The following is a 21994-nucleotide window of genomic DNA, read 5'->3' as shown; positions in this document are numbered from 1 at the left end:
TAGTCTAAAAAACAAAGTATTTTTTTCTGCGCACCTTTCCACCTATTTCTTAGCTTGACTATAGCCTTTACATATAGAAGTACACAGCAGAAGGAAGTTCTACAGAAATTTTTCAAAATGTGCTGTTGATGCCAGAATTCAAGAATGCATCATCCATGTCACAGTCCTTACAGAAATTAATCTTCAGTTGTCTTACAGAAGTCACTGTGGAGGAAGCCATCATAGCCAGAATAACACCAACACTTAAAGGTGTTTAATGCTGCTGGTTTTGCATACAGTTAGATGTAAGGGTGCCGCAGCAGGCCCTGATGTCTGAAAAAAGAAGTGCCAATGTTCTAGTAAGATAACTGTAGCCCTAAGATATGGCCATTAAATTATGAGGATACTTTTAGGTCTCTGATTTTTATGCAAAATGGGTCTGCAGTATTTATGTGATTTTATAACCTACTATATTAAGGAAACAATTTAATTTTTCAATTTATCTTCCACATGCATCTCAAATAATGAAAGGCAGGTGTCACGTCAGAGATCTGTATAAAGGAATGGTTTTGTTGTACCAAGATGCCTTTAAGTGATGAATATTCAGTCAGTGCAGAAATCACTGAAAGAAGTGATACAAAACTGCAAAATTGCGAAGTAACAGCTACTATCAGATTACTGTAGCCAAAGATGCTACAGTAGGCAGACAGCATATGGTGAAACACCAAAGGTCTGCGGAGAAGCTAATTCGTAAAGTGGGATATGTAAATGTTTAACAAGGTACAAACTTAGCATTCCCATGAGGATGAAGATAAAACAACCACTTACATTACTATGCAACCACACAGATTAAAGTCAAGGGTACTGCTTCAACAAAGCATCACCATGTAAATACTGCATAAAAATTAAAAAATTTTAGAAAGTTTTAAAATATTTGTGCAGTGGACGGAACTGTCCTGGGAGATGGAGACTTTTCATTTCTAGGCTACCACTTAAACTATTTTTGGGTTCCAAAACCAAATTATGTATCTGTCCACCGGCATAATTATTAAGAAACACTCAGTAACAAAGGCAGGAAGAGGTGTTCTGGGGGCTATTTTGTACAACAGTTCACAAAAAGAAAAAAAAAAAAAAGCTGGAAAACTGCAGCTGGTTACAGAACCAGTTGTGTGTGTCCATGGAAAATTGCTATGTGATATTTCTGTTCTGGTAAGAGTACAAAGTAACAACTGAAGTAAACTCCATTTTAATAGATTGACATGCTGTAATGCACTGCACCTTCGGGTGCAGGCATGCTCCGTCTGCTCCGGGTGCTGCACACACCTGTGCCACTCCAACTGAGCTCTGAAGGCACGGAACCAGGTTAGCCAACCAGACCACCGCAGGGCATCACTGGGGATGCAATTAATCTGAAAAATCTCACCCAAGAATGACTTATGAAGCCAGTCCCAGTGAAAAACCTTCCTCATTTCCCTGGGTAAATCAGTCTCCAACAGAAAAGCTCCTCTTCCCAGGGTCGAACTGGGCACACCCTTGGGGTATGGGGACTTTTGAGCCCCACTCCTGAGACCCGTGCTGCACCAGTACTTGGTGACACCAGTACAGCCAACCCTCAACATCTGGGCACAGCCTCGGGCAATGTCTGGTTCAGACATAACTCTGCAGACGCTCTGTCCAGACTTTACTCGGTGTGCTGCAGTGACTAGTGAAGAGCGGTGCATCATGTTTTCCCCACCCTTCTGCATGTCTTTCAGTGCAACTTCAGGCTTCGCCAGAGAGAAAAACTGTAGTGAATCATGTGCAATTCTGACTCTTGCAAGCTGTGGATCTTTTCCATGTGGGAAGCCTTCCGGCACTGTCTTCAGAATAGCATAACCACAGGGAACAGGCATTGTACATGGGCGTTAACACCCATCTTCATATCCCCATGAAATAACTCTTTTGAAAAGGATTTCTGAGTTTACAGAACTATCACGTTCACTTCCAGGATTAATTTAATGAGACTGAAAATTAAGAAACCCATTATGGAAAAGCTCCAGCTTCAGACAGACTAAGGGAGGACGTTAAGACTTACTGACACCATGGACACAGGGAGTCTGACTGCAGGCCAGAAACACAAATAAAGCATAATGTTTTACACTGTTCCTGATTATAAATGGATTTAAATCGTTGCTCAGCATACTCGGGACATTCTAGTATGTCACTCATCTGTAAAGTTAAGATCAAGAATAAACTAGTCTACAGGTGGTGGAGCAGGTAGCAGAAAAACATTTTTAAGCAGAACGAGAACCGCTAGAAAAGGTGTTTCCATTATATCCAAATGCAACAGACCACACCAGAGAAAATATAAAGCAGGTGCATACATCACTAACTCACCACCTCTCCCCTGCACCAAATGGTGCAGTATTTTGTTCAACTTAGTTGAAGCCTGCCTCAAATGTCTTTAAAGGATTTAAAGTCTGTAATGGGAGAGAAAAGTTCTATTAGATAAATTCTACAGGAAACCTAGCATTTGCTCGAGTGTGTATCTAGCAGACACATCTTTGAAAAAATGTGAAGATGTGACACAGTTCAGGGGAGCAGAGAGAGGAACTGGGAGGCAGTTTGTGAAGGATTTATTCTGTCCTTTTCACGAAGGGCAGGAGTACTCCATTCTTGAAAAGCTCATTTTTAAAAAAAACACCACCACACAATAGGTGACAAGTGGCTGTTGGTGCTGTACCCACTTTAAGGTTGTTGCAATGAGCCTGCTACAAGGTTGTAAAGTATTATCCTTGGGTGAGCTTTCAGGTCAAAACATGTGGGATGACTAAGAAATGAGTAACAGAACTCACCTACTCCTGCTGAGTTTCCAGACAGCTTGAAACAGACATTTACAATTTAAAAAAAACGAGGAAGAGATTCACTAATTCTCATAAAAATAACATTAGAAACTTAATTAAAAATGAGCTCCAGGTTTTTGCCTGAATGATGTGGCAGTCTATTTATTTGCATCACGCATTTGCTGATACCTTATCCTTTACGAAGAAGACCAGGTATGGCATTTAACTCTTGTCAGTCCCATTTAACCCTTCTGCCCCTTGCAAACACGTTTTACCTTATATTCATAGCTGAGGGAAATAAGATTCCATTACAGGTACGTTTATATAAATATTAACAGATATTGGAGGAATGTGAACAAATTCCCTCCTAGTAAAAGCATTTGCTTAGCCCCATCCCCACCTCCCCCACAAAAGAGTCGTATATCCTCCCATGCAGATCCCAGAAAGATACATTAGACCTGCATCAGTTTGGTAGGCTGGTTTGCATTTGTCAGGTTTTCTAAAAAGATCAATGGAATGAAGTTGTAATTCTGGGTAAGAGAAGAGTGTGATGGATGTATCAGCCAAATGTCATTTCACAAAGGCAGTAAATCCCCCACCCATTAACACGAAGTCCAGTCCTTCACTGCTTTCTGAGAGAAGTCAGAAATGCCTCCACAGCTCACTCATTTTGCCTGTGCCTGAGCCATCACTGCATCTCTTGGACGTCTGATTCTTGTTACAGCTTCCACTATTCATCCCCACCACCTCAGGATTGAATTCCACAGTCGAACCTCAGGACTCCGCTCCATCTTTTAAGTCTCAATGCCAAGGCAATTTCAATTACTTTTAAAAACCAGCACGAGTGCCATGTTAAATCAGATATTGCAGATGAAAAAAGTAATTTTAAAATAAATTCCAGATCTGTAGCACTATTATCAGACTGTTTAAATCCTTTGTGCTATTTATGCTATTATTACAATTTTTTTCATGGTGAACAACAAAGTTTCTGAATTGTGTATAGCAACAGTGAACAAATTACGGCTGAAAGGTCTTTTCTAAACTACATGATTCTACAATTCTGTTCTTCTTTTTAGACCTACTGTAATAAAGATTCATGCATTTTGATCTGAGTGTATGTAACACTCATACACACTTACTAGAGACAGACCAATATGAAACAATACTACTTAGTAATCCTTATCTGTAATCTGTTCTTTTAAGGAAAAAGGTTACATCTGAAGACCTGTTTAGATCCATTAAATCTCACTCATCTTAAACAGGAAACTACTATCTGAACAAAAGCTGACAAATGCTGGAATTCTATAGAAAAAATAGCTTTGTCCTTTTCCTGTACACATCAGATAATATATTCTTCATAATTTGTCATTACTGCAAGTACTTTACCACTTGAAATAAGTTAGGGCTAAAAAGGAGTAACTGACCTGGTCCAGAACAGACACTAAATTAAAATCCAACAGAAGTGTATTTTTTAAGCGGCATACATACTGGCAGTGAAAATATTTAAACAGCCTTATGCAACCACGACTCAGTGAACTCCTTCAGCATGCAAGGGAGTCTATTAAAATCAATTGACTATTAATATGCTAAAGTAGGCTGCTAAATCAGAGCCTGCATTTTACAGTACAGTATTCACAGTGCCAGATTCTTGGTAACAGCATGCTGACAATACATCCTAAAATAGTCTTTTTCTTTCTCTCTCTCTCCTTTTTTTTAAGACAGCAAAAAAGGAAAACATGGGGACGTATCTAAACCTCTAATGCAGAAAATGCTTGTTTATACAGGTGTCCTCCAACTTACCTGTGGCTTGACAGAAGAGGTGAAAGGGTCCCCGGACACTAACATGCTGTGCCTGGTCACTTAGGAAAGGTGGCAACAACATGACCTTTACAGGGTCTGTGCTAGACCAAACATCAGGCTGGGTACTGGTGGGTGAAGGAGGTGAATCACTTCCCACACAGGACAAAAAGGAGGTACCAGTAGGAGGGAAAGGTATAGGAGATGAGGCTGTGTGACAGAAGAGGACAGAAAAGAAAAAAAGAAAGGGTACTAAGGAAAAAAGTTGTAAGAAATACATCACACACTGAATAAATAATGCAAAAAGACAAATGAATTTTAGGAGGGTATTAATAGGAAGTGTCCCTAGGCCCCTAGAGAAGAGTGCTTTCCTCCTTCACCCACGTTTCTTATTCCATCCTTCCAATCCCACTCCCCTGGGTTATAGCCCACTCAACTAAAGCTAAGAGAATCAGCTGCAGATAGCAAAAGTTTTCATTTTTCCCCCTTAAAAGAAACCAAAAGGAGCACTAGGTACCTGAAATACGGAAAGCAGTGTCATTGTCTCAAGTTTCATAAAAGTCAAGATATAATACAATTTATTTTAATATTTATTCTGTTATATGTACATAATTAAAAATAGAAAAATAAAACCAAACTGAATCTTATAAAATATAAACTGTTTACACTAAGATGGTCTAAATTATGTTCGCATGAAAGTTGAACACAGAAAAGCAGCCCAGGCATACTGCTATTTACTGTTCAAATGTATTCTACTTCTAGCAGTATTTACAGAAAGATGCAGTGAGAGGAACAATTCTTCAGGACTGTACCGCACAAAATGCTTTTACAGACAAACAGTGCTGCTGTGAACCAGGCTGAGAAATGCATGCTGTCACGTTTGCAGGCATGATTCACATAAACAGTTCAAATGCTTGTTTGAGCAGCTCCAGTTTCAGTCTCCAGTTGCACAGGAGATTGCAAGGTGTCATCCAGAAAGGGTGACGCTGCAAAGATTTGTCACAAAAAGAAGCTGAGTTATTTCTGAATCTGAAAAAAAAAAAAAAACCAGCAATGTTTTCTCATCAGGCTGTATCCTAACAGTCCATTCCAGCACGTCACTAGCTGAATTATTGTAGTTAATTCTTCTCAACTCCTGTTTCACTTCCACAGTGCAAAAAACTTCTCTCTGTGTCACTGCTAACTGACAGCTGCTTGCCTGTACTGTTTCACTTTAACAAAAGATCCAGTTTTGTATAGAAAATAGAATGTGACTACGTCCAGCTTGCTGGTTAAGGGTGGGAGTGGGAGGCAGAAGGGGGGAGACAGGAGGGGAACGGGGGGAGCGAGGAAAAGTATTCCTAAATCTATTATTTCCTTCCTCCTCCGCCACTTACTCCATGTTTTGTACTGATATTTGTTGTACCTAAATTTCTAGAAAGCAGCAAAGAAAAAAAGCCTTTAAACAAGATTATCCCTGAGTCTTACACAAATCAAGCCAATGCTATATCCCCATTATACCTTAACATTTAAGATACTTAAAGAGCAGTTAAAAATAACTTCAATTAACTAAAAGAGACCTAGTGTGCCAAAACAGAAAGCATAAAACTAAAAATAATCACAAGAAGCAAAGAAAAAAAAATGTCCCAATCTGGACAAAAGTCTATAATTTACCAATCTGATAAAACTAAACTTAATTTCCAATTTGGAATTAAAATGAAACTAGGTCTTTTTTTAATGGCAGCTAAAAATATGTGTAGACTGAAGTACTTTTTAAAGCCAGTTGAATTAGAAAGTTACTTGTATCCTATGGAAGAACAGGGCTGAAGAACAAGCACGTAACTGTTCACTAGAGTGAAGCGATTGGTGGGGGGAAAATTGGGAACAAATGGTGATCTGAAACTGGCCATTTAGCAAAAACAAACAAAAGGGACAGTACAACACAAGATGCTATGGTCTGCAGACAAGTACACCGCTTCTCTAATCTGGCGAGATCCGAACACAAATTGGCTTGCTGTACAGCTCAGGCATGTAATCCCCACTATGGCTCAGCTGTCACACCCGCTCTCTGCGCTCAAATAGTCACAGGACTGCAGCTGATTTCCACCACTGAAATGAACGATTGGGTCCTTCAGTCCCCCTCTGCATCTGAGTCGGCATACTTGAGCTCACACTTGACATCGAAGGGCTTGTCCTTGGCCTCTCGGGACACCTGTGAATCCCCAGGCTGCAGCTGGCTGTTCCCATAGTCGGGCTCAGTCTCGTAGCCAGTGTCGTGTGCCGGCTTCAGCTGCTCCCCGCTCTGATGGCTGACACTGCCTTGCTCCACCAGCGTCTCCTTGACACTTTGCTCGCAATCAGAAAAATCTGACTTAGTTTTCTTCTTACCAAGCAGCATGACAGAACGAAATTTCAAGCACTGCCCTGGCAAGTACCCTTTGTAACAGTTGTAAGAGAGCAGGCACAAGAACAGAATAAAAAAGAAGAGGAAGAGGAACATCAACAGGAAGTTATCGTTTGACTTGAGGAACATCGTCTTTTCTGGGACCGTGTCAGGAATGGAATTGAAGTGCTCTGTCTTGGAGGCTGCACTTGTTAGGACAGGGCCAATGGGCTTTGTTACTATCCTTGCTGTCGTGATTGGTACCATAAGAGTGGTCGAGGTGTGAGCAGTAGACCCCTCAGTTGATACAGCTGACACTTTTGGCACACGGCTATTACCTTCTGTTGGTGCAGCTGCTGTGGTGGGGCCTGCTGTGGTATGCTGGATCTTTTTCAGTTCCAAAACATGCTTAGCTAGCACTTGAGAGAATTTCTTATTCTTCACTTTTTCTTCCGACAAACACTGGTAAACACCACTGTCTCCTTCTGATAAATTGAAGATGAGCAGTGCCTTTTCCAGCAGACGGTACTTGGGACTTTCCACTCTCAGCACATCGTCTTTGAACTTCCAAACTACCTGTGCCAGATTGGACTTTTGAGAACACTTGAGTTCTGCTGTGCTCCCATGCTTGAACGTATGCTGTAGGGAATTCTCTCTTACTTTATCTGGAACACCAAAATAAAGGTGCAGAGCATCAGCAATCATTTCCATTAGCTTTAATCCATACAGTTTCACGAGACTGTGCTATAGTCTTATAACAGAAACTTAAAGATCACAGCATTCAGATTAACTCACAAGTCCAAGATGACAGCATGCAAGGACCTCAGTGAAATACCAAGCTACAGCTGCATGCAAGACATTAAGACAGACTAAGAGGCAGGACACCTCAAACTCTAACACAGCCTCCACTTCCAGAAAAGATGAGACCTTGCTGATCCACAACTGAGCATGCATCTGAAACCAGTCAGTCAACGTTTGAGGCAAGATGCTGAACTTTGTATCGCTTTGTATGCAATTGGTACATTTTAAGTAAATCTGCAACTACAAAACATGGAAGAAGAAACTGAACAAACTGCTGTTACTCAAGTGAAACAAAGTCTTCTAAAAAAGTATCAGCACTTACCGCACACCCACAATGCAACACCATAAATTAATGAAAAAACTAACAAGTAACACCCTCATAGTGGTCCATGTTTCGCTTGAATTAGAAATAAAACTGAGTATATCAAACTCTCAAGAGCTTTGTTTACTGCAGCTTAGTCCTGTAACACTACTCTTCTTTAAGATCTCCTTGATCTGGTGGCAGCATCCCATGCTATAAAGCAAGGACCTGTGGTTATGTGCCTTAGAGCACTATGGAGGGTACTTCAGTGGCTCTGTACCACATTCTGAGCTGCCCCTCTCTCTTACCATAAAACCAGCTTTTTTTCATGGTCATTTCATTTGATCCAGCAGCAATAACCAAGCACAAGGCTCACAGTAGAATGTGAAATGCTGTATCACAGAGAAATGATACTAGAAGTACTGCACTAGAAGTACTTATGGTAAATACTGCTTTCATTCACAAGTCGCTGTTGAGGTACCCCCATTCATTTCAGGGGTGTGTGCGCTGCACACTGAAATGTATACAAACACAGACATTTTAAGATAACATGCAGGCTGTAGAGATGCTCAACTATTCAGAAGCAGAATCTCATACCTATTAAAATAAAGAAGTGGCCAGATAATCAAAAACACAAGCTGAACTGAACACAAGTCTTTCACCTCTCCACCCAGACACGTGAAAGAGCTCTTCAAAGACTAACTCACCAGAACAAGAAGATGCATCTCCACCAATGTTCTGAATCCAGCTCCTGTAAAGGGAAGCCCAAGTATTACAACTTCAAATCTCGTCTCCTACAGCCTGCCCATCCTTTCGTACTAAGATTCATCTTAACGGAACAGCACAAGCAAACGTAGGTGGATAGGAAGAAGTCTCTATTTTAAAATATTCAGTTAAAAATTGCCAGTTATTGGCAATATTGAGTGTAAATGTAAGGTAATCAAAGACTAGCATTACCTTTCGACTTCACTTTCTTTAAAAATATCAATGCAGGAAGCTTCAAGGGGTTTCCAAGCACAGTAAGGATCCCTTGCTAAAACACAGTCAACACAAGTGGTATACTTGTCACAGAATGCCACTGGAGACTGAACCACACCAGAATTTGAACCAGCATAGAGGTATCTTTGGCCCTAGAAAACAGAAACAAGGCACAACAAAAAACCCCACAGCCAATCACTTTCTCAAAGCTGAATAATCTAATTCATGAAACAATTTAAGAATTACTAAAAGTAGAGTTGAACCTAACATAAGTACAGCTGTATTTCTAAAAACTGAGGCATGAGGGGAGTACACATTTTTATTAGCTTATACTTCTAGAAAGGAAAACTTATCTTGAAAATATTTAGTGATGCTGAAGTGCAAAAAGACAAAAGAACCAAAACCTGAAACAGACACAGTTTGTGAAATCGGGAAGTCACCAAGTCTAACTACGGTTTTATCACACAGTTTTTTCCACAAATACCAATGCACCGACAATCCTGTAAGGCAAGGCAAGCTTGTGCTGATGACAAGGCTGCAGCAGGTGTGCACAAGCCTGAACAGGCAAGGCTTGCTGTATGTGGGACCTGCTCTTGTTAACCCAAAGCAGTCCTACTGCCTTCAGCTCTTCTACCAGTCAGGTCTCTGCAGCCACATCAGCATCAGTCTTGGAAGAGTCGAATGCAGCTGCCTACTTGCTACTCAAAGAGGAACACCAGAGAGTATTCACAGGAAACAGCACTGGCCTGACACCTAGGAAAAGCGGGATATCAACAGAATGGCTATTTCACCCACCGTTGCTGGGGAACCCGAACATGTCTCACTGAGCACAGCAGGAAAAGACCACACTCATCTCAAACGGCCTTCTCATAAAAGGTGGGCAGCTGCATTATTTCACTCATCTGTTTCAAAGCTCAGGGAAACCAACGGCTGAAGGTACACTCAAAACTTACATATTATGCAAAGCCTCAAGAAAGGGGTCTGCATGGCAACCCAAAGCTAGCAGTGACCTAACCTCTAGTCCTTTTGAGAGGCTGTGCATACAAAGCCAAACAGCACAACCCACCTTGGCAGTGGGCTGGCTTCATCCTGAGCAGAATACCGAGTGGATTTATTGGCACTCTACTATGTTGTCATGGCAAATGAGCTGGATCCAAGCACAAGAGTGGCTTCTCCTGTACTGCAGCCGTACAGATCTCAGTATGTAGAAATGCACTCGGGGGTCATGTCTGCAGTAAGACTGCTCGACTCCAGCAGGATCAATATGGTCACAAAGTAATGGGCAGACATGCAAGGAAGATTTCTAGTAGAGGAACCTTGTTCAAAAATCTCATGTTCATGGTGCAGATTTTTGGTCTAGACATCAGAAACGGCCTCAAGAAAACAACTAACAAGGCACTGTAGGGCTGAATTTCGGTTTGGGGGCTCACTATCACTCTTTCACTATGGATGTAAGGAGGTTTTGCCACAAGAACTCTGAACAAGTTAGTCTCTTTAATTCAATGATCACGGGGAAGTCTATCTTACAATTAAGCTAATGAGCGATGCAGTCTGACTAACAACAGTCCCTAGAGGAAGCTACAAGACCGAGCACAAATCAGTTTGGATCCATCTCATATATGAAGCATGCAGACAGCTTTCAAGGAAACTCTTGATGCTGGAAGATGAAAGAAAAAAACTGGATCAAACCAGAATCTGCTGGCACTGCTGGAAGACAGACTTTCAAAGAGAATCAATCCTCAGAGACATATATTCAAATACAGTCTCTGATTCTAAAATTTAACTTAGGTTAGTGTTGGACTATGCTGCAGTGCCCACAGAAGAAAGTCTGGAGTGTTGGAGACTCCTGACTTTCTAGGAAATGCTTTCCACTTTGCCTGAAAGCTCCTCCAGTGCACCAAGCGCTGCTCATCTTGCTACTGCTCTGCCAGCTAACACCCAACCAACATAGCAACACTGCACATGGGCTGTAGTGTCTCAGCATGATTCACAGCTGGTACATCCATGAGTTCAGAGAACACGCAGTGAGCCGAGTAGACCATTTTTAAAAATCCAATCAAATCTTTCAGTCAAGCAGGAGTTACGAGGATCTACTGTAGGCTGATCTGACTGCCCACTGCCCTCTGAACAAGGTGAAGGTATATCGGAAGGGTCTGGTGACTACTGCTGTAATGTGTTCAGAAAGAACTCTGACTCCAGAGGGATCTCAAGCCCATCATCAGGGTAACAATTTTACCTTCTTGTGGTTAATCAATTACTATGGGATGCCACTACATGTATCAGTATCACCTCTACAAAGGACTTCCATGAACTGACCGTGACACCCAAGGAGGTAGAAACTTGTGTTTTGATGCTGGCATGCAGAAGTAATCCCTGCTTGGGTGGTACCATGATTACACAGCTTTCAGGACTGGCACCTGACCTGACCTCCCAACTCCTCATCACTGAAAAGGACCACTGCTTTTATGGAAATGTGCTAGGCAGCACTGCTTCAGTTTTGGGTGTTAGCTTTATGTGCCAGAAGTTGTTCTAAAAACATGGAAGTTTTACCTTGAAGCTACACACTGATACACTCCAGTGCCATGCAGGATGCAGTGGGTTGGGTTTTTTTGTTGGTTTTTTTTTTTTTTTTCCCCAATCCTAAGCTTTGAGAGAAGTTTCTGTGTGGAAAGACAGCACATTTCCTATGCAGCCCCTATGCCATGTCTCACACTGCCCCCTTTCAGGATATTCTTGAGGAATTGAGAATATGGCACCTGGATCCAAAGTGAATAAATTCAGTGCCATCATTTCTACACTAGCCTTGGCTACCAAGGGTGTACTGAAACTGTAGATCATCTGTCTTTGGTGTCAGGCTGTAACGCCTATCATTTCCCTTCCACTCCCAAGCAATGAGGGAATCATAGTTAAGCCAGTGTATGAATGATCCCAGAATTTACCCAAAATTAGAACAATGAGCATTAGCATATTTATTAGAAGAGTTATCTATCATTGTCTTTTATCACAGGGTAAATGGTGAAACCTCCTGTCAAAGCAAGGCATTTGAAGCTTGCCTTGCAAATAGAAGCAGAGGAAATCAGCAAACTTTAATATATACACACACATATATATTAAATTGCCAGTGTGATGCATCATATAAAAATAAACATCTTTACCGAAATCTATAAGCACATAAGTTTTTAATCACTGATTTTCATTTATCTATCAAAAGTATACTCTGTCCTCCAGACTTCTATTATAAGCATGAAAGGACAAGTGTGCATGTTGACCTTGAAAGAATTATGGCATAAAGCTCTCTTGCACCCTTCTACCATGAGTTAATCATGTTGGCATGCAAAGATTTATTAAAAATCCCACAAAAAAAGCTGTTTCTAAGATATCTTGGCAGTACTTCTAAATCCCTAGTTGCAAAGCATTTATCTATCACTAGGTAGCTACTGAATGCCAGTATTACTATCAGATACTTCAAAAGAGCCATTCTTTCCTTTAAAAAACCAAAAATTTCACCAGTTTGAAGGGTCTGATGTTACAAGCCACTGCTTAGGGTAATAATTTCATAGACATTCACAGATCTGCAGGTCTGAATATCTAGGGCCAGAAGCATAATTCATGTACAAAGTACACACAGTGGCTATCCTCCCACTGTCATAAAACCACTCCAGGGTTAAACCAAGCAATTGATTAATAGCGCAGAATGACTGCTGGGTTTGCAGCCTGCGGCAAGGTTTGTGTTCCCAGCTAAAGATGCAGCTGGTACCCTGCCAGGCAGACAGAACCTCACCAGAGGTCCTCACCCCGAGCCACACCAACACCACCGTTCTCCTGATACACCTAGCATGCAGAAGCCTGAAAGGTTTGGGACAGCAGAAACCAATTAGTTACACATTTATGTGTGTGTCTGCAAAACAAGACTGTTCTCTCTTCTTAGGTCTAGTTCCTGAGAAAGGGACACCACCCCTCTGCTAAACCCCTGACGGTTTTTCCTTGTTTGCAATGGCCACAAGGTGTCAGGATTTCTACGTTACTCCTAACCTGAAAACTGGTACCTTAAAATACTTTACAGCTTTCAGCTTCTGCACATGGCGTCCACGTGGAGACCTGCGCACCTGTGTCCCCCTACCTACACACCTTCAGAAGCCTGCTACCTATCAAACACACTGAAATGCAGCAGGCAATACATGACATTGCTGTAGTGCGATGAATTACAGATGCAGCCTCTGGCTCTGTGCACAGTGACAGTCTTCTTTCATCGTGTCAGTCTTACAAGCTGGTACTAAAATGTTTTGTGGAAGAGCAAAATGAGATGAATGCTGTGATGCTTATAGCACTTACTCTTCTGGATGAAAGCAAGAGAGTTTGGACTGGCTCAAAGTTTGGAAAAAGCTGTGTTTCTTCAATAATATGCATTCCATTTTCATAGCTGATAGCTTTGTGCAGTGCTCCTTGATCTGAAACAACAAAGCAACATATTTAAGTAAGCTTCTGAAATTAAAAAGGCAGAGGGAAAAATTGCTTAATTGTTTAAAGTTGTCTCAATCTGCTTGCTGTTCGCACAACTCATGATGGCAAGTTTAATGGTTGCCATTGGCACAAAAGAGCTCTGAGCAAGAAATAACATTTTTGGACAAAGAATGACCACTTGGGGATTTTCCTATGTTGTTTCTGCTGCACTCGTTGCAGTTTTGCAGTTCCTTTCCTGCAATACTTTTTCAAAGCAGGTAAGATTCTCCACTTACTCACCATGAACCTTTACTTTTCAATGAAACACCAGTTGGTGCAGAGGCACTGTAAATACAGAAGTCTCAAGAGTTTCTCTTAGAACACACTCCAGCATAAAGAACCAGTACATCATTAAAAAAACGTTTTGCAGAGCTCACCTGTACCGATGAACATAACATCATATATGGTGCTGTTGAGAGCTCTGACTCTGTCTACTACAATCTGAGTATACTTCACATCTCGTTTTACTAGGCGAGGTCTGTCTCCCACTGGGGTCACTGAGTCATCCATTAGAGGATGATCTTTAACAAACTGCAATGTCTTGTCTGGTAAATTCAGAGAACTCATGTAGTTTGATGCTCTGGCTTCATTGTTTATACACTAACAGAGGAGGAGAAACAAACCAAAAAAAACCCCAATCAAATTATATCGTTCACTTGCACAAAATACAGACAATTAACAGCAGCTACACGCATTTTCTTCTCTGCTTTCTTTTGGCCAGTAAACACACCTTTACATTATACTCATTCTACCTAGGGAAGTCCTTGGGTCTTGTAGCACTTTGGCTTCTGTGATATACTAATCCCTGAGCATCGGACTACATTCTTATTTGGGCCCAAAGTGCATTTCAGGATAACATTCTTTCTGGACTTTCATGCTTTTTTACTTTTAACTTTCACCTCATTAAGCAGGAGCAACAAGATGACTGCAGGGAACATGAGAAAGTAAGAAACATGTGAGAGACACCCAGCACTATGAACATTTTGTTTGCAGAGCATTGCACTGCACTGGATAAAGCTGCTGAACCTACTGACACAATGCAATGATCGCTATACTTCTGTTCATCTAAACTAAAAAGTATTTGATGTTGCCTAGCATATACTGACATCTACTTCACACTAAAAAAATTAGTAACAACATAATGAAACAAACCCGAGCAAATAACTGAAAAAGTAACAAAAAACCAGCAAATAACTCCATTATACATTAAAAACCCCCACCTTCATTCCCAAATATTCAGTTCAGAATAAGTCACTTCAGTGTTTTCCTATGAAGTCTTTACAACAAAAAGTATCCAGATCAGGACAAACTAAAATTAATCTTTAGCAGGTTACCTAGTATTTTCTTTACTCCTGAGCACTAAAAAAGGACTAGTCATCAGATCCAAGATTACAGAAACTTACCGCACCAGGTCGAGGATTAGGAATTTCCCCATTGTATCGTACCCACTTTGTATGAGACTGTTCTACTGTAGCACTCTGCATATATTTTCCTTTCAAGAAAACATTTTCTACAGTAGACAGATTGTATGCACACACTGCTGACAGACCCACATTATTCCTAAAAGTTGAGGAAGAAGAAAAGAAATAAAAATCATAAAGGCAATTTTTACTTACAGTAACTAATTGAGATTAAAAGCACTTATCCAGGAAAAGGCTACACCACACTTACAGTTGCGGAGAGAAGACTCCATATATCACTGGCTCCTTCAAAGTTGGAGACTTGAGAATAAAAACATCATTGATAATATTGAAAATTAAATTCTTATCAGGGATAGTACAAATCAATCTGGCCTTGAGAAAGGAAGTCCATTTTTTCTGCAAGGTCCTTAATCCTCCTTGGTCCCTCTTTTGATATTAAAAAAAATAAGAAGGTGTTTGTAAGGAAAGTTAGCAGCACTTTTGCATTTAAGAACCACTACTAATACAGCATGAATTTACAAGCCCTGTTATTTTCTAACATTTCACATTTCATCTATAGTAACATGAAATAAGCATTAACATGTTCACAAACAAAAAAGTAAGGAGGCCAAAGGAAAATTAGTTGATTCAAAAAAATAGTGCTGAATTGGTTTTTATCAACACAAAGGGAAGATATGAGACTTACAAAATAACTGTACTTCTGCAACACTTGAAAAATTGAGATGAGCAATGTACTGTTAGAAAAAAACCTGATTTTTAGAACAACTAAGATAAGCATGTAAGTATTATACAGTCGCTTAAGAGAAATAAGTAACGTTGCATTTGTTCAGTGACACCTGAACTGTGATTTAAATTCTAATGTTGCAATATGAACTTAAACTTGCCTGACATTGTTTCATTAGAAGAAATGCAGCAATGGTTTAATCCTGCAAGCAGTTACCACCTTTATAAAGGATCTGCAGTACTAAAGCTTAAAGACGTAAAGATATATTGACTAGAAACACTTCAAAACAGTTAATACTCAAGCTGTAGCTCTGTTACTTCTCTTCAAAAAGCAGGGCATATTTGAACATTATTAATATTTCCTATCATTATCCAATGCTGTTATGCAAAATATTAAGAAAACAGCAAAAATATGAAATATATTAAATATAAATGCTTATAGATTTGCAACTTGCCATTGACTCCTATTTCAAACAAACAGCAGCAATAAAGCTCTCATTCCACAATACTCCCCTCTTCAAGCACGCACAAGCTGTTAGTGGGCAGGCAGCCATAACAATAAGCCTCATGTAAACCTGCCTCCAGCTGCTTGTTTAATGGAAATCTCAAGGGCACTAACTTGTTATTGATGTTTTGACTTCCATGTTTAAATATAAAAAGTAAAGTCAAAATAAAACATTTCAACCTCCAAACGAAACAGCTAGATAAATCTCCTGTTAGGAAAAAAAAGGTCCTGAGGAAATTGATACATTCCACTGAAAAAAAATTTTGTTATTAAATCAATGTTTTCTAGTGGAATAAACCTTTTTCATCAGCAAGATTTTTAACCAACACTCCTCAGTATATACTTGAATCAGCTTAAGACATTGAGACTTAAGCACAACAAGTGTGACAAGATCAGGCTAACCACTTCATGGAAGTCCCATTTGCTACACACCACAGTCAAGAGCTATTCTGCTGTGAGCACAGCTACAGTTTTGTTTGTATACAGCTACTTGAAAGCAACTCGACAAACATCCTATACACTCAGCTCCAATCAAAGTCAGTTCTTCCCAGGGAGCTGTACTTCAACTTCAGTGTGGTTTAAAAAAAAAAAAAAAAAGCCAGAAGAGAGACTTTACTGTTGCTGGCTTTTGTGGTGATTGTTTTTTTTTTTCCCCTGGGGTGGGCAGAACCCTTGGATGTATTAAAATTTCACCATTGTGCAAAATTAAATCAAGTATTTGTTCCCAAAGCAACAATTAGGCTTTCTCAGTTCTGAAGAATTGATCAAAATTTAATTGAACCTATGATTCCCTAGGTTCAACCACTTCCCTTTAACTGGCAATAAGTTCACAATAATAAATACTTTTTAACATACACAACATTCTAGTCAAATGATTAAAAGTAAATTGAACTGTGTCCCACCTTGCACACTCTAGCTATCCTTGGAATCATCAGTTTTCCAACAAATTCATATTCCACAGATACCTCAGTGAAAAAGAAATATATCTTGTCATCTTCTCCATCTGTGCTGTTTTGGTCTGCTCTTATCACATCAGCAAAAACAAAATTGGGCTCTACAGGTGCAAAGAGAAGAATTTTATATTATATGTGTGACTACTAACATGATTACCTCAAAGACCCTCTCGAAGTCCTCTTTCACCCAAACCTCACGCTGCATTTACCTGCTCTCATGTCACTGACCTGCCTATGCAGTTTGCTGTACATAATATGAATAGCATTACTAAAAAAAATAGAGGAGACACCAAAACCACAAACCCTGTATGAAAATAGTAAGATATCAGACCACAGAGATCTCTCAAGTATCCCGTTACTTCAATGTTCCTTAGTCCATACTCAAGCATGGTCACTCACAGGCCTGATGAGGTATCCTCCCTTGCCTGCCTCTCCTCTATTTCAGCTATTAGCTGAAACACTAAAAGTGACGGTATCATTACAAGATGTATTTACAAAACTCAACTCTGTACCCTGTATTCTGTGCTCTTTGGATATAAAGCATCTTTTGGAATATGTTAGCTTCATGATTTTGCTCCTCTTTGGCAAAAGGCCTCTAAGCATTCACAAAAGGTGAATTTTGAAATTCAGGAGCTGAAATCATCAGGAACCATGACCAGCTCAATTTGAAAACCGTTAAAAGACCAAAAACATTCTTTTCCTCACTATATCATAACTATGCTGCATTATTGCAAGGATGAACAATAGATAAAAAACAAACTGGTCTTGAAGATATTTCCTTGTCAACGATGATAAAAATCCTGAAATTTCAAAGATTTCTAAATGGCAGACCCTCACATCTCAGCATACGCCAGAATAACAAAATCCATTCTCTTGGTGGTGTTAGACAGTTGCCCCAGGTAAGACACTTAAAACTCTCTATAAGTGTGCCATTGAAGGAGGAAAACCAATTTGTTTGGGCCATTTCTCATACCCACTTACCATTGAGCCAAGGTATTGCATACTCTGTTCTCAGAGGGCTCTGAGTGGAGTGCCGTGAAATGATAGGTTCACTTCCCAAGAAATTGTAAGAAGTCCCAGAATAAAGCTCTCCATCTTTGACGGAAAAACAAATATTTTAGACTTGCTTATGCACTAGATACCAAAAAGGGTACATAAATATTTCAGGAGCCTATGTAAGCTTAAACTTCCCACAAGAAAAGATAAACAAGGATTTCCTCTAGATTGCCCCAGACATGTCTTCTGTGTTTACATTTCTGCTGACCATTCTCAAGACTAACGCTTCTACACTTGGGTTTAGTATTGCTTTCACACAAGCAACTGGCAAGTCAGCATTGTTTTTGTGGTACTTTTACACTTAGCTTGTAAACCTACAGTTTATGTACAGACATGCAAATTTATTTAAGATATAACACAGAAGTTTTTGAATTACTTTACTCTCTATACCACTATTATTAAAACTCAACTTTAATAATTTGGGCAACAATGCAAGGAGTGTGTTCTTTTCTTTCTCATTCCTGTTTCATGTTACTTTGAACTTCTCTTTTATGATCTTTTGACACCAGGGTCCAGCCATGACCTCTGTTTTCACCAAATCAAGATTCATTGGTGTCTAACCATGCAGTAATACACTGCATGTGTATGTCATTTCCCTGTTTTGTTTCATGGATATGTCTTCAGAAAGCGAAAAAATTCTGCTTGTTAAATTTACTGAAGTGACAGCCATTTATAGTACAAAGGCAGCTGAAGTACATTTGGACTACTTGGTCTAAATACGTTAAACACCTGAACATACAGTTTAAAATCTATTATTTTAAAAGTTGCTCCCAAAACAACCTAGAGTTGTAAGTTCTTTTAAGAAACACACTAAAGGTAGATATTAAAATACTTAACATTGTCACTCTAAATACACAGTAAAGATATAAAAAATATGGATACCATCTACCATTTTTATATCAAGAGACTGGAGAATGACAGTGGAAAAAATCAAACATTTTTATACATAATAACGAGATATATGCAAAGTCTGAACTTACCAACCATAACAGATGTGTAGCTTTGAGCAGGATCAAATGGACATCTGCCCTTACCATCTTCATTTTTACCTCCAAGTTCAAATGAAATTAAATTCTGCAAAAAATCAAGTTGAAAACCACAAAAAAACAACTGTTAGCACTTTTCTTTCAGCCACTTGACTCATGCAAAGGTAACCAAAAAATTAACACTAAATCATGGACTATATCATCACATTCCAGCATCAAAGGCATTTTTTCTAAGATTATAAAAGGCATATGAACTTTCAGAAAATCTTATCAGGTCCAGCAGACAGAAAGGACATGTGAGTGATCCTATGATTTGTGAGGGCAGGAGCAGAACAGAACAGAAGACAAGAAGTGAAATCCAGATAGACCTGAAGAAAGAACACCCAAAAAAAAGCCAGAGAACAGGAAAAGCAGAGAAATTAATTGATACATGGAAAGAGATGGCAATTACTGAATTAGCCTGCACAAAATCTGAGAGTTTTAGAAATCAAGAAGGCTTTCTGAAGTGGATTTAGCAATTTTTAAGATTATGTTAACTTTGTGAGATGGAGCATATACAACTAAATTTTAAAAAGCAACAGAGTCCTTTGGTTGCTATTTTATAAATCCCTGAAAAACTGAGAGAATGATTATCAGAAAGACGACTGAGAACTGTAGCCATAGTATTGGGGAAGTGATCAGTTATACTGTATAACAAAGACATTGGAGGCTAAGGGCAACAACTTCTGGCAATGCTCCAGAGGTGATGGCAGCAGACTTGCAGGTGAGAAAGAAAAAAACCCCAAATAATTACAAGATTTCTCAATTTCAGAACTGTTAAAGAGCTGCAGTAAGGAGAATGATACAAGAGTCTACAGCAAAAGAAGAGCGTTTTGATTTTGCACCAAGACTTCACTCTGAAGCACTCAACACTATGCAGCTGTGGCATAGCCAGGAGCAAAGACAGGAATGCGAGACATTTCAGGTAGATTTGGTAATGGAAGGAAGTCACCAAGAATGTCATTTCAGTTTTAGAAATCGTTTTTATGCTAACACACAATACACAAAGAATTATAAAAGCTAAGAAAAAGTAAATCCACAGTTAAACAAGATGAATCAATAATTCAGTAAGTGCTTTGAAAAAGGAACAGTAGTTTATTCCCATACTCTATCATTACTGTGGGATGGTGTAATAAATGCTTCAAATGTTACAACCTGCACTGAAATTGCAACAGTCTTTGGGGATGGAAATTAACTCATTGTTTAAATGAGCTGCTTTTAAAGTTACCATTGTTGGGTCCAAACATATGTACATTCTTACCAGGTAATCACATGTTGGCTGAAATGCATTCGTTCCACACACATAGAGAAAAGTATCATTCAGCTGTTGCAAGACACGCACATAATTACGACACTCTGTCTGTAACAGAAGATAAAAAAAAGATAAGCCACAGCTTGGTAACAATAAAGTTGTGCTGTCAGCTCCTCTGTTTGCTGCTACCTATGCCACACCACACCACCAAGGCTGGATGATACAAGCACCACTGGGACACCATCCATCTTAATCTCCAGAAGCTCTAGTCCTGCAGCATCTGGTTTCCTACAGCCAGTAGCACACAGCTGCCTCAGTATACCCATCAGGGTAGCACGACCAAGTGCTGAGCCACATATGCTCAGTATGGTGCATCTCAAGTTGTTCCATGGAAGCACAAGCCATGGGAACAACCAGTTAAACATGGAGTAAGTTTTAGACTTTGTCAACCCTTGTAAGCCTAGATGAAACACTGATAGTCAAGTTATTTCTTGAGAGAGAAATCTCTAATGCCATTAAATTAGCTACAAAGCTTTATCACTTTTATCTGTCCTTTTTTTTAGCTCTTGATATCAAGTCCTCTTTCATCCAAGGAAGCTTCGTAATTTCTTTGGCTCTAAAATAGAACAAGGAGTTTGAGCAAAGTCTTTAATAAAGGATACCATAAAGTTTCATAATAATAACGAAGAAAAACAACTCTAAACATCCACTTAGGGAGAAAGGAAAAAATAACAGTATAAACACCACCCCTTAATACTTGCTGGTGCACAGCCAGATACCACCACTGCTATCTGGTATGGAACCAGATGGTTCCATAAACTAAAGTATAAGCACTGTTCTCACTCTTCCTTCTTATGAGCCAAACCAGGTATTTCTGTGACTGTATGGTGGGTTCGGTATGACAAAACTGGGTGGAAAAAAGAGCAAAACCAGTTTTCTGCCAGATAAGGTCCTTGAACGGCTGTGTAAGTGCTTTTTGCTGCCATTAAACAGCATAGTGGTGATGGGTGGGGGAAAGGACTGCCCATTTAGCTATAAGAAATAGTAGTAGTGGCTTAATACCTTGACCTTTGAATAATATATATAGACATATACCTTGAAACTGTTGCACTATGCAAAACACCGTGGCTATAACATAAATGTGACTAGAAAAAGGTTATGAGAACAGAGAGGAAAAAACATGGCTGGCAGTAGGTGTGACTTGCTAAACAGGGGACAGGAAAAACAAAGAAAAAGAAGTCTGGAGGTCTGGCAAAGCACCTAACATCTGCTCTAACACCAGTAATCTCTGCCGTGGACTGGTGGAGATATGCTCAACTGTACACAAGTGAGAAAAATCACATCTCTCATATTCATCATGGCTGTATCTGAGTATTATTACTTGTAACCCCAACTGAACCTGGAGAACAGAAAGAACACTGTGTGCACCCTGAAGAGGCAGACAAGGAGGAAATGTCCCTTAACTACTCGTCACACCTTGTGTTAGGATAACACATTGATATTGCCAGTCAAAGAAAAG

At 39.7% G+C, this 21994-nt stretch overlaps 1 protein-coding gene across 6 annotated transcripts in view; it reads right to left on the bottom strand.

Annotated features, from left to right (window-relative positions):
- SEMA4D (semaphorin 4D) overlaps window positions 1-21994 on the bottom strand; it is a 99565-nt gene that overhangs the window by 11513 nt on the left and 66058 nt on the right. For 4 of the 6 annotated variants that reach the window (XM_037374416.1, XM_037374418.1, XM_037374417.1 and 1 more), the window contains exons 6-16: window positions 20485-20583; window positions 19179-19272; window positions 18124-18237; window positions 17092-17243; window positions 15212-15387; window positions 14944-15100; window positions 13918-14140; window positions 13373-13488; window positions 9020-9192; window positions 8770-8813; window positions 5317-7625 (exon numbers count right to left, since the gene is read on the bottom strand). In XM_037374416.1, the coding sequence (XP_037230313.1) occupies window positions 6709-7625; window positions 8770-8813; window positions 9020-9192; window positions 13373-13488; window positions 13918-14140; window positions 14944-15100; window positions 15212-15387; window positions 17092-17243; window positions 18124-18237; window positions 19179-19272; window positions 20485-20583 (2265 nt within the window). In that variant the 3' untranslated portion in view covers window positions 5317-6708. Of the gene's footprint in view, window positions 1-5316; window positions 7626-8769; window positions 8814-9019; window positions 9193-13372; window positions 13489-13917; window positions 14141-14943; window positions 15101-15211; window positions 15388-17091; window positions 17244-18123; window positions 18238-19178; window positions 19273-20484; window positions 20584-21994 lie in introns of those variants that run through there. The other 2 variants (XM_037374420.1, XM_037374421.1) reach the window with 1 other exon arrangement.

This window comes from Falco rusticolus, chromosome Z (genome assembly GCF_015220075.1).
Source record: "Falco rusticolus isolate bFalRus1 chromosome Z, bFalRus1.pri, whole genome shotgun sequence".
NCBI lineage: Eukaryota > Metazoa > Chordata > Aves > Falconiformes > Falconidae > Falco > Falco rusticolus.
The sequence above is the reverse complement of the archived record's forward strand: the minus strand, read 5'-3'. Positions and strand labels throughout refer to the sequence as shown.